Source organism: Stomoxys calcitrans, chromosome 4, assembly GCF_963082655.1.
Source record: "Stomoxys calcitrans chromosome 4, idStoCalc2.1, whole genome shotgun sequence".
Taxonomy (NCBI): Eukaryota; Metazoa; Arthropoda; class Insecta; order Diptera; family Muscidae; genus Stomoxys; species Stomoxys calcitrans.
This window is the reverse complement of record NC_081555.1, coordinates 94,035,857-94,048,160: the sequence shown is the minus strand read 5'-3', so window position 1 is coordinate 94,048,160 and position 12,304 is coordinate 94,035,857. Positions and strand designations below refer to the sequence as shown.

The window sequence follows — 12,304 nt, the reverse complement described above, 5'->3', positions numbered from 1 at the left end:
TTCAAAATTATTTATTTGTTAATGCATAACACAGGCCTAGGATCTGTACAACAATAATAATTCATCCCATGAATGCTGATACTTCTCTCATATCAATGAGTGAAGTCCGATTAAATTTTAAGCTCAATGATAAAATGCCTCATTTTTATAGTTTTAGCCAAGTCCTAGCAGCTTGATGTTTGTTGAACAACACCTCTTAGTAAATAAATTTTTATTTGTTTTCAATGTAATGTTTTGACCTTATGGCCGGTAAGGTGAATCTAGAGCGTGAGGTTCAGCGCTACAAGAGAGAACCTCTAGATCAAGCGGCATATAAAGCGGGTCTAGACAACATTCTTGCGGACCCGGTAGCAGATGCAGTAAATAGCTACCGGACCTTGGAAAACGACCGCCTCCCATTGCAATCGAAGAAATTGACCTCCCCAGGCAAATCATCGTAGTTCTGACTCAATAACATTCCGGCAGATGCAGCCGCCTCAACTCCTACAGAGCAAGGATTGATACCGTCGTGCAAGATGTATGTCCCGATTGTGACCAGGGTCCACATGATACACGTCACATGTTTAACTGCCCAGCCAGACTCACTCGACTCAGACCCATATCCCTCTGGACGCACCCGATCTTAGTCGCAGAGTTCCTGGATCTTGACAATCAACAGAATCAAGCAGACGAAAGATAGGACACAACAAACTGCTACAACAACAGTTGAAAACACTGTTTTCCCGCGATTACTTTTTTAAAACTCTATAGAAATCTCAATGATAACATAAAAATTTTATTAAAATTGTTTCATAAGTTATGGGGGAATGTCCAATCAATGATGATGATATAGAATGTTAGTTAGAATGAGGTCCAGGTAGCAGTGACCCGACTAAAGAACAACAAGGCAGCAGGAGACGACGGGTTACCCGCTGAACTATTAAAGACCGGAGGCAACACGATGATAAGGCCTATGCATCAGCTTATCTGCGCAATCTGGCTAGAAGAACGCATACCCGATGACTTGAACCTCAGCATACTATGTCCCATACACAAGAAAGGAGACAAGACGGAATGGGCCAACTACAGAGAAATAAGTCTCCTCCCCTACGCATACAAGATACTCTCGAGCGTACTGTGTGAAAGGTTAAAACCTAAAGTCAACGAGATAATTGGGCCCTATCAATGCGACTTTAGACCTGGTAAATCCACTCTGGATCAAATATTCATACTGCGCCAAATCTTGGAAAAGACCCGAGAAGGACAAATCAACACCTACCATCTCTTTATTGACTACAAAGCCGCTTTCGATACTCCTTCACGTTCAAAGGTATTTCAAGCCATGTCTGAGTTTGGTATCCATGCAAAATAATAAGACTCTGCAGGATGACACTTGCTGACACGCGTTCCTCAGTAATAATAGGAAAAAAAACTCTCCGAACCATTCAATACCAAACGAGATTTCAGACAAGGAGACAGCCTATCGTGTGATCTCTTTAATATCCTGCTGGAGAAGATTATACGAGATGCAGATGTGAATAGATATGGCACACCAATCACAAGAGAACACTTGCTACTCGCCTATGCCGACGACATCGACATCATAGGTCGGTCACCGGAAGTAGAAACTGCAGCCTTTGAGAGAATCGAAAGAGAGTCAGTGAAAAGGGGTCTGGCAGTAAATGGAAATAAGACTAAATGGATGGTTTCAACTCCCAAAACGCCTTGCACAACCGAGCAGATAAAGAAAATGGAGAAAGTTGGGAACCACAACTTTGAGATAGTCAGTAACTTTATCTACCTCGGCACCGCCTTAACCGAAACGAACGCCACCAGTTTTGAGATAAAGCGAAGAAACTTGGTGGGAAAAAATGAGAACAGAAGATCGAGGCGCCTGGAACGCTATTCTACGTGCGGCTAGTAGAACAGTTGTTCTGTCATAGCCAATTAAAGTAGGTAAGTCTTATAGAATGAAACCAGTAAGATTTTTTACTTCAAATTCAATTATCTAAAAGAAGTAATCACGAAAAAATTTGGCAAAAATCGAACATAGTACCAGCCTTATGTTAAAAAATTTAGAAATTTTCACATCTGAGTTAAAAGAATCTGGGTTCCTTATATATAAGAATTTACCCTCTACGGATGGGGACAACTCACTAACTTCGTCAATTTATTTGTAACATCCTAAAATATGGATCTAGGACCCTATAAGGTATATATTCGTCATTGCCTACACAGTTTAAGTCAATCTAGCCCTGGCCGTCAGGCTCACTAGTTAATCGCTCGAAATTTTTAACAATTTCCTTGTGATGTTAGGATAGGTTAGGTTTCAGTGAGTGGTAGCTAAACTTCTCATAATAACAAATAACATCACACAAATCGGAATTTAAAGTTCCAGTCTGTGGGATGCTCAGTTATCCCGCGCCGGGAAAAGACTTGCGAATATTTGCATCCGCAATTGCAGACAATTTCTTTTAGTTTCTGCAAAAATCGTAAGTTGCAACCTTTAAGTCAGTCAGTATATTTTTCAAACAGATACACAGTTACCTGCCTGATGTGTGTAAATTGTGCGGAATAATCTTGGAGCGTTCAAAGTCTCCATTTCCTCTCTATCTGTCTTCCGTTGACCATTGGGCCTTATCTTAATCAACCAGCTAATTAGTCGCTAGACGAATGCCCACGGATTTTCACACTAAGGTTGCTGTTGTAACCACATATTTGCAGGTGGAGGCAGCGATCTCGACCTAGCTACCAATCACTGCGGAAACATAAAGCAAATTGCTTTGTAAAATTGGCAATAATTCGCCTTGTTGTCATGATAAATACGAACACCACAAAAGATCGGAGCTCGAAGCTTCAACCTGTGTGGTGGTCATTACTTTCAACCTCGATAGACTATAGGCTTCTGTTCTAACCAGCAACATCAAAGCGGTGGACCTCTTGAAGTGTAGATTGGGCCGAAAGCTGATGATATACCTTGATAGGCGTTTTAGCGCCTTTAATTAAGGGGCTAATTTCGACTTCTTCCTTACGTCAGGAATGTCGTTTAATACTCCAATAGAGCTTAAGGAGTACGCTCTCCATCTGTGTCAGGCCGGTCACACTCCTACTGATTGACATTCGTAGATACGAACAAACCAGTTGATAGGTAGTGCTCGTATTATTGGCCCTTTACTTGTTCTTCCTATACAGCTGGACTTTATTTGCCATGTCAAGATCAAGCACACTGTGCCTTGTGTGATGGAAGTATTCAGCTTCCGACCGCTTGGTAACCCTCAGGTCGGTGTGCGACTCCATTTGAGATAGCGGTGTCGTGTTCCTTGCGGATTCACCATGGTGATGTCATGTGAGGGAGCTTCCAGTTGGGAGATGCTGTTTGGCATCTCAACGTCATCTACAGCATATCAGTGATGTCCCCAGCACATTGTGTTTTTTCGTTATTTTGGGTGGGTGCAGATATTAATCCGTCCCATGTCACTATGGACATATACCTAAGCCGCCCCATTTCGCTATGGACATACACCATCGGCTTGTTGTGCGCTCTAAAAACTATAAAGTAACCTCTGAAAAGAAAGTTTTAAGTTAGGACTTGGAGGCCACCATAGCGCAGAGGTTAACATGTCCGCCTATGACTCTGAACGCCTGGGTTCGAATATGGTGAGACCATCAGAAAATTTTTCAGCGGTGGTTTTCCCCTCCTAATGCTGGCAATATTTGTGAGGTACTATGCCATGTAAAACTTCTCTCCAAAGAGGTGTCGTACTGCCGTTCAGGCTCGTCTATAAAAAAGAGGCCCCTTATCATTGAGCTTAAACTTGAATCGGACTGCACTCATTGATATCGAGAAGTTTGCCCCTGTTCCTTAGTGAAATGTCCATGGGCAAAATTTGCATTTGCAAGCTATTCCGTGCTACTTACAAAATCCTTAATTGTTTTCAATACCACTCCCCTAAGTTGGTTCATGTCTGGTACTGTGTCGGTATCTGTTAGACGCGAAAGCCGGGCTATGACAAAGCAAATGCTCCAACTTCTCATCATCTTCCCCGCATGCCCTACGAATGCTATCACTTGCCGTACCGAATTGACATAAGTGAGCTCGTAGTCCTATGTGTCCCGTTATGATACTAATAGCTATACTGACATCCTTCTTTTTTTCTTTCAGTAATAGGCTCATCTTCTCACGATCTGGATTCCCCATAGGATCTCAGTAGTTCCTGGGTTCTCAATGTAGACTTCTAGGCTCACTCAGTCCTCTAGCTTTGATCCATACGTATAACATGATCATCCAGATGGCAATTAGTTGGTTTGATTTTTTTTTTTGTTATTTGTTTCCTTTATTATCCACAACTTGTTCCATGAATATAAGGGAAAGGATGTTTGCCGAAAAACGCGTTGATTCTGTTTCTTTTGGATATTTTTTTTTTTTTCAATTTTCGTAAAACTTAGCTTATCTTAATTATTATTTATAATACGTTTCGATTTTCTTGCTGTAATACGTGGATGAAAATATAAATAATAGATGAACATAAATACAATGCCAATGTAATAGAACGATAATGCCACAGCACATAACGGATAAAATAAATATGCTACGGATACCAAATCGGCTGAAGCATTCATTGTAAATATTGCAATACATATGACATTTTCCATGGAGCAAAATACGTAATATAATAAATATTTGTAACGCGTTGGGGCATCCCGAACCGAGATGTAGGTGAAGATGTAGACAATGCCCAAGACTAAACAAAACAAGAAATTGCACAGAGATGAACGAGAGAATTTTGGACGATCCATAATAAAAGTAGCCAAACCAAAGACTAATGCATGTCCAAAACAAGCTATTAAGGTCCACAAAGGAAATACGCTGGCCACAAACGAAATGCATAGGGTACGGGAAACTGTAAAGAAAATACGTGGGAACACTTTTCAACTTCTCTGACATCCATAAATAGACTATGATATTTCAATTTTAATACAAAACCTTTACCTACCTGATATACAAAAATGCCAACAAAGTTGTAAAACTACTCCATTTGCACTTATATTGTATTTATCACTTTGGGAATAGCGTGCATATCGATGGTATACGGATAAACACCAAGCCATACTACCAAAGTATGATGCAATCGCTATTACTTGTGCATCTACGATGAAAAAAAGAAAGCATTTTCTTTTTTAATTTGAAAAATAACAAAAAAAAAACTATAGACTTACTTGTCATTTTGTCACTATATGATAAGACGATGGAAATAAGTAAAATTTTTTGTGGTGCTGCCTCAAGAAAGCACTCAAAAAGTCGTATAAATGCAACATCACTCTCCTCGCGTATATTTAGCTTATAATTTCTAAAAAAAATATAAAAATTAAAATTATTAAAAAAAATATATATAACTGTAACTCGAAGCTTGGATTTGTGCGGTGTTATGAGAAGTTCCATAGGTTGCGGATAGTGGAATAATCAGCGGTATCGAGTTTAGAGTCGCAGTGAGAAGACGGAGGCATCGGCTCTTGCTTGAATACAGAGCGCCTATGATACTCGATGTGACAAAGCGAATTATTGACGACTTTTAATAACCAATGGCGATCACATTTCCTCGGCGATCGGTCTTATGGACCGGAATGAGCTTTTTCACTCATTGGAGCTTGACGAGGAACGCTACCTTCACATGAAAATATGTAGATGTGCTACAACAGCAGCAACAACTGATAAATGCACGACGTAATAAAACCATTCATAATAATGGAGTGGAATAATGGAATAATATTCAGATTTGTCAGAACGCCGCCCTTCGAATTGCGACGGGCTGTCTCCTCAGTTCTCATGTGGAACACCTCCATCAGGAGGCAAAGATCCTACCAGTGCAAAGACATAACTACATGTTGTTTAAGCAATACCTTTTGGGCTGTTATCGCAGAGACTATTCAAATCATCATCTCGTGCATAGGTATCTACCGCCCAGAAGCCTTAAGGTAAATCTACATGATATAAAGCGTGAGGTTCAGCGCTACAAGAAAGAACCCCTAAATCAAGCGGTATATGATGGGGGTCTAGACAACATTCATGCAGACACGGTAGCAGATGCCGTAAATAGCTATCGGGTGAATGTAGTCCTTGGAGAACGAATCAAGCGGCATATCATGGGGGTCTAGACAACCTTCATGCACACACGGTAGCAGAGGCGGTAAATAGCTACTGGGGGAATTAAGTCCTTGGAGAACGACCGCCTTCAGTTGCACCTGAAGAAATTGACCTCTCTAGGCAAACCAGAGCATTTGTGGCTCAAAAACCACTACAACAACAACAACCATTCATCGCAGCTTGTTGTTCGTACCGGATTGACGCGATGAAGTCCTTCATCGGGAATGGCCGCCACCGCAGTGTACAACACACTGTCATAACAACAACCCTTCAGGTAACAACCCAAACGCCTTTGCCCCTCAAACGAATCTTGCTAACCACTAACTATCATATCTCAAAAAAAATTTTTGATGTCCTTTTCAGGGTTGGGAACCTGGCGTTCGGCGTCTTATGCGCTTCAAAAGGTAAAGAATTATTTTGCTATTGAGCCGATTTCTGTTCACAAAACTTAACACAGCTTAAAGTAGGTTTATTTGACTGATTTCCTTTATGGAACTGTCAAATAAACCTACTTTAAAGGTGCCTTAAGTTTTGTGAATACTGGTGTTAGTTTTAAATAGCCGAATGGCGTGCCACAGATCCTATTAGATACCACCAGATAAGATAACTTTTAGATAACTTTTAGATGGCTGTAGAACTCAGAAATTAGTGAGGGAATAACCGCCACTGATACATTTATAAATAAGAAATAAAAACTATTTTGCGTCAGTTAATGCTGCTGCTGAGCAGTTTGAAGGCTATACATGATTGTGTATCCCAAGTTAGATTTTTGGATTTAGCACTAATTAAAACCCCTTTTCCATAAAATTATCCTTGCTTATCTAAGCATCGTTGTAGAACATGTTCGCATGAATGCGTAGATTACTTCCAAAGCTTTTAATATTATTTTCTTTTCAATCCAACTTCCATCAGCTATGATAGTAGGGAACATTTTATACAACTTATATGAGCTGCAATATACTTACTTCAATTGAGACTGCTTATCGCCGACCAATTGAGCTTTTTTGCATTTAATGGCGTAGACAAATGACTTCCAATATCTGAAGAAAAACGACGATACAATGACTAAGAAGACAGTTTGAAAGATTTGACCACACCCACAATTGCTAAATTTACCATCTTGGTAACACCTGTAGAAAGGAAAGCAAAGATCATTTCATGCCAAAAAAGAAAACTTTTCAAACTGCATACTCACATATTTGCATGTATTAGCATTGTTGTAATCATTGGAGCAACAATGCACACTACAGTCCATATAAAGTAGTCTTGTCGTCCTTGACGTTGATAATCAACTGCCAATTTTACATTGATACAAACAGTCGCAGCTCTCATTATAATCGAAAGAGCAGTTGAACATATTTCCATGTAGCTTATTGTGCACTGTGTAAGACCAGAGGCCGAGTCCATGGGATCTATATCCATCCGCCATTTGTGATTTGGCGCCGCCACTGCGCCCAGTTGTGGAGGAAGGTGATATTGTTGTTGCATTAAATGTTTACATTGCTGTAAACTACTTAGTTCTGTTGGGGTTTCAATGATATCATTGGAATTGGACGAAATTGTATTGCTGGTTCCAGCTGAGTAGGATTCTTTGTTTGATGGCGGTGGAGTAGACGGTATTTGGATCATTTTTTTCTTTTATTATGGTATTAGACTGAACACTCTGGTGTCTATAAAAAATAAATTTCATTCATTTTTGGATTTATATGCTGGAATGTTTTTATATATTGGGAGTAAATAACAATATACGACGCTAAAAAGTGTTTTTAAAGAAATAAGATATTTATTTATTTACTCCATATCGCATATCGATCAACTGTGTATTATCGATTAAGTTCACAGCAGAAATATCGATAATATAACGCCTTGCCAAGTTCCCAGCACAAATATCGATACCAGAAAACTAGATTACGCCGTTGGAGGTGTTCGCTTTGGCACTGAAATCAAGCGAACGATCAGCTGTTGTATTCTTCCGCTCAAAGACCGCTCCTTATTCTACTTCCGCTCCTTATTCTAATTAGCGGTTTCTCTGATTGAAATTGCTTATATTAAAAAAATTGTGGTTTCTAAGCATGATAAAATATTATTCCGGTTGACGATGGCGTAGTCGAATTTCGAAATTTTTACTAAATGGTATTATGATTGTCGAAGACGAATGCGATCGTTATATAAGTTAATTGCATTCTAAAATACATCACGCACGTGTGTCGTGTAATATGTAATATAAAAACCTATTTTTATATATATTATTTTTTTATTTACCACATTATTTTTCTATCATCAAACTGTCGAAGACGAAGTTATAGAATACCACGAAATGTGAAATTTGCCTTCGACTACGACTACTGTCGATTTTCGCCATCGACAAAGGGAAGGGAACAATGAGGTTCGATTTGTGTGGTGTTCACTGCTGTCATGAGAAGATTAGCTGCGAGTTACCGCCTCCACAGGTTGCGGATAGTGGAATGCTTCATAGGGAGTAGCTGCAATGGCAGTCACGTACAATCAGCGGTATCGAGCGGAGAGTCTCAGTGATAGGCCGGACGACACCGGCTTTTGCACAAATACTGAGTGCTTTAATATGACAAGGCGGGTTATTGGCGCTTTTAAATAACCACTGGCCACCCTGTTATTGCGGCGATCTGTGTATGGACCGGAACGGACTTGCTCACCTACAGGAGCTTGACGATTATCGCCACCTCCACATGAAAATGTAGCTTCAACAACAATAACAATATGATGGCGTCAGGCATACAAACACAATTTTAACGATCTTTTGGGACATGGCGATGTATAAATGTAAATTCAAATATTTTGGCAATGTTGATGTGATGTTTTGTTGTTCTAAACTTTTTTTGTTTTTTTTTTTTTTTTGAACAAAAGCGTGCTCTACTTTACTTTAATTGGCGAATACAGAAAATTTAATGCTCTAGCCGAACGTAGAATAGGCGTCCAAGCCCCTCGATCTTCTACGCTTCTTCTCCAATTTCTGACACCCAGCTTCGAGATGTCACTCTCCACTTGGTCACTCCATCGAAGTTTTGGTCTTCCCCTTTTGCGTTTTCTTTTATATTCACATTGAGACTTCTTTGCTGGAGTTCTTCATCCATTCTGACAACATGACCTAGCTAATGACCTATGTTGATGCGTTTAACTATGCTATCGTCGTCATACAGCTCGTAGTTCATACGACGCCTATATTTTTCATTAACGCAAACTGGTCCATATATTTTACGAAGGCTTTTTCTCTCAAACATTCGAAGTTCTAGCATATCTGCTTTTGCAGTACCAATGCGTTGGAGCCATATAACAGCACCCGTAGTATCAGTGTGGCTTTGCTCCTCATCTCTGCTTGCTCAGTCCAAAATAGCATCTGTTAGCCAATACTGTGCTACATTTTATTTCAAAACTGGTGTCGCTTGTTTCAGTTACGGCGGTGCCGAGGTAGATAAAGTTACTGACTATCTCAAAGTTGTGGTTCCCATCCATTTCGTCTTATCTCCATTTACTGCCAGACCCATTTTCACTGATTTCCTTTCGAATCTTTTAAAGGCTGCAGTTACTACTTCCGGTTACCGACTTATGATCTATGTCGTAGGCATAGGCGAGTATCATGTGTTCTCTTGTGATTAGCGTGCCATATCTATTCACATCTGCATCTCGTATAATCTTCTCCAGCAGAATAATAAAGAAATCACACGATAGGCCGTCTCCCTGTGGTAAACCTCGTTTGGTATTGAACGTTTTGGATAGGTTCTTTCCTATTTTAACTGAGCAGCGTGTATCAGCAAGCGTCATACTGCAACGACGCTTTCCGACGACACACTAAGACGTGTCCAAACCTTTGCTGCAACAAGGTAATGATCCGAATCGATGTTCATCCCTCGGATCGATCGTACATCCGCTGGTTGAATGTTTTTAATCTATCACATGATCTATTTGGTTTTACGTGTTTTCATCTGGTGATAGCCATGTGGCCATGTGAATCCTTCGATGTTGGAATCTGGTGCGCTAACTACCATGTTCTTTGCCGCGGCGAAGTCTTTTAGTCTATTCATTATCGGAAGTTTCTTCGTGTAGACTAAATTTTCCGGCTGTTGGGTCAAAGGTATTTTCCTTTCCTATTTTTGCATTAAAATTTCCCAGATCAATTTATTATCATGGGCGGGACAGCGGTCATATTCCCTATCTAGGCGCTCGTAGAAAATATTCTTGTCATATGGACCATCATAGGCACTCTGTATTGAAGCAAGAGCTGGTGCAGAGACTCTCGTTGTATGTGACTGTAGTTGCAGGTAATCCGTATGGAGCAATCTTCTATCCGAAATCTATGGACGCGCCCTTTGCTCCCAAATAAGCTTCTCGTGATATAGGTGAACACCACATAGATCGGAGTTCATAGTAACATTGTGCGTGATGCTCATAGTTATTCCGTGCCAGAACTTAATTTGTCTAACTAGGTATGCCCACAAATAATTATTTTGAAGTTTTGATGATACTTAGAAGTTTTCTTAATATCTTTCAGGTAATTACGAAATCACTGTGGTATATAGACAAGAACCTGACCCAAATTCTAACCAGAATGTCAGAAAAAAGAAAAGAAAAAGGAGTTTATTAATATTTGAGTGTCAAGCAAAAAAAAAAAAACAAAAAAATGTAGTTATGTCTTCGCACTGGTAGGATCTTTATCTCCCGATGGAGGTGTTCCACATGAGAACTGAGGAGACAGCCCGTAACAGTTCGGAAGGCGGCATTCTGACAGATCTGAATATTATCTGGTAATAATGTCATGCATCATACCACGAAATGGAAAATTCACTTTCGAATACGACTGCTGTAGACACGAGATAACTGTGAGCACCACACAGTCTGGAACATTGAGGTCCGATCTGTGTGGTGTTCATTGCGGCCACGAAAAGCTTAGCTGCCAGTTACTGGGCGCGTCCACAGGTTGCGGATAGTGGAATGCTCCAGCGGCAGTCGCGGACAATCAGCGGTATCGGTCTCAGTGAGAGGACGGGCGGCCTTTAAATAACCAATGGCCGCCCTGTTCCCGCAGCGATCGGTCCTTTGGACCGGAACGAGCTTGCTCACCTACAGGAGCTTTACGAGGATCGCCACCTCCACATGAAAATGTGACTACAACAACAACAAAAACTGCTGTCGATTTTCGCCTTCGACAACTGGAATAAGGGTAAATAATTTTTACGCCAGACGAGGCGAGCGAGAATGATTGAAAATATTCTTATAATGGATTTCACACACCAACCACAGTGTAACACCGTTCGCCTTCGGTAGCTGAATTTTCTTCTTCATGACCTTCCAAATAAAACAATATGTTCAAGTTATTTTTTTGATTTTATTACTTTTTTTGTATTTTTTTTAATTTAATATATTTTTTTCGTCTTTTTCTTTTACTTCCTTTTTTCATCTTCAAACTTATGTCTGTACGTATTTTTGTTTTGTTAGAACTGGATGCTGTAGTTGTTGTAATTTACTATTATTTTGCTTTTCTTATTGACAATCATTCTTAAGATGTTCCTTGTTTTTGTGTGTTTCAGGGATTTTTTTGTTTCATTGTCATTATAAATGTATTTTTATTTTGTTAATAATTTCGCGCGTACTTTACTGATTGTTTAACACTAAAATGTTATTACATATTATAGTGTATGTATGTGTATGTGTTTATGTATAAAGAATAATGCGATGCAATCTGTTGACGATTTTGCATTCTCTATTCCTTCTATTGTAATTTTATTTTTATAATCCCCTTCATTGTTGCAGTTTGTCGTAGGTTACTGTGAATGTGTGGAGTGTTTCGTATATTGTAAATCTAGATTTACTTTCTTTATGTTTGTTTGAGAGTGTTCAATATGAGGATTTTTTTTGATGTTCTTATTTATTAAAATATACCATGTTGATTATTTTTCTTTTTTTTTTAATATAATTACAATTTTATCTTTCATTCCTTCTCATAATGGGTGCTTCAAATTCAACTTTCAAATGAAACGAAAGATTGAATAAAAAAATTGCTCAAATTAGAGACAACATTTGAAGTCAACCACAGAGTAAGTAATAAGTGATTCAAAAATATTTATAAGTGACCGTTTATTTTTTAATTAAAATTAAGAATATGATTCGGCCACTGCAGCTTTAAGACTTAAGGCGATAGGAGAAAGGATA

General features: G+C 39.3%; 1 protein-coding gene across 1 annotated transcript; it reads right to left on the bottom strand.

Annotated features, from left to right (window-relative positions):
• Positions 1–4,384: 4,384 nt before the first annotated feature.
• LOC106082159 (XK-related protein 6) lies at positions 4,385–7,930 on the bottom strand. Its single transcript, XM_013244510.2, has 5 exons — positions 7,317–7,930; positions 7,087–7,251; positions 5,197–5,327; positions 4,974–5,126; positions 4,385–4,880 (listed from the first exon to the last, which is right to left on the bottom strand). Exons 1-5 carry the CDS (start codon positions 7,748–7,750, stop codon positions 4,432–4,434), a joined length of 1,332 nt encoding a protein of 443 aa, XP_013099964.1. The 5' UTR covers positions 7,751–7,930; the 3' UTR covers positions 4,385–4,431.
• Between the last annotated feature and the right edge of the window lie 4,374 nt (positions 7,931–12,304).

What these genes read in the sequence shown, in the direction of transcription:
- LOC106082159 (XM_013244510.2), bottom strand. Translation starts at nt 7,750, where the DNA reads ATGATCCAAATACCGTCTACTCCACCGCCATCAAACAAAGAATCCTAC. An exon ending in ATGCTAATACATGCAAATAT is followed by an intron (nt 7,252 to 7,316) that starts GTGAGTATGCAG and finishes TCCTTTCTACAG; the next exon opens with GTGTTACCAAGATGGTAAAT. An exon ending in ATATAGTGACAAAATGACAA is followed by an intron (nt 5,127 to 5,196) that starts GTAAGTCTATAG and finishes TTTTCATCGTAG; the next exon opens with ATGCACAAGTAATAGCGATT.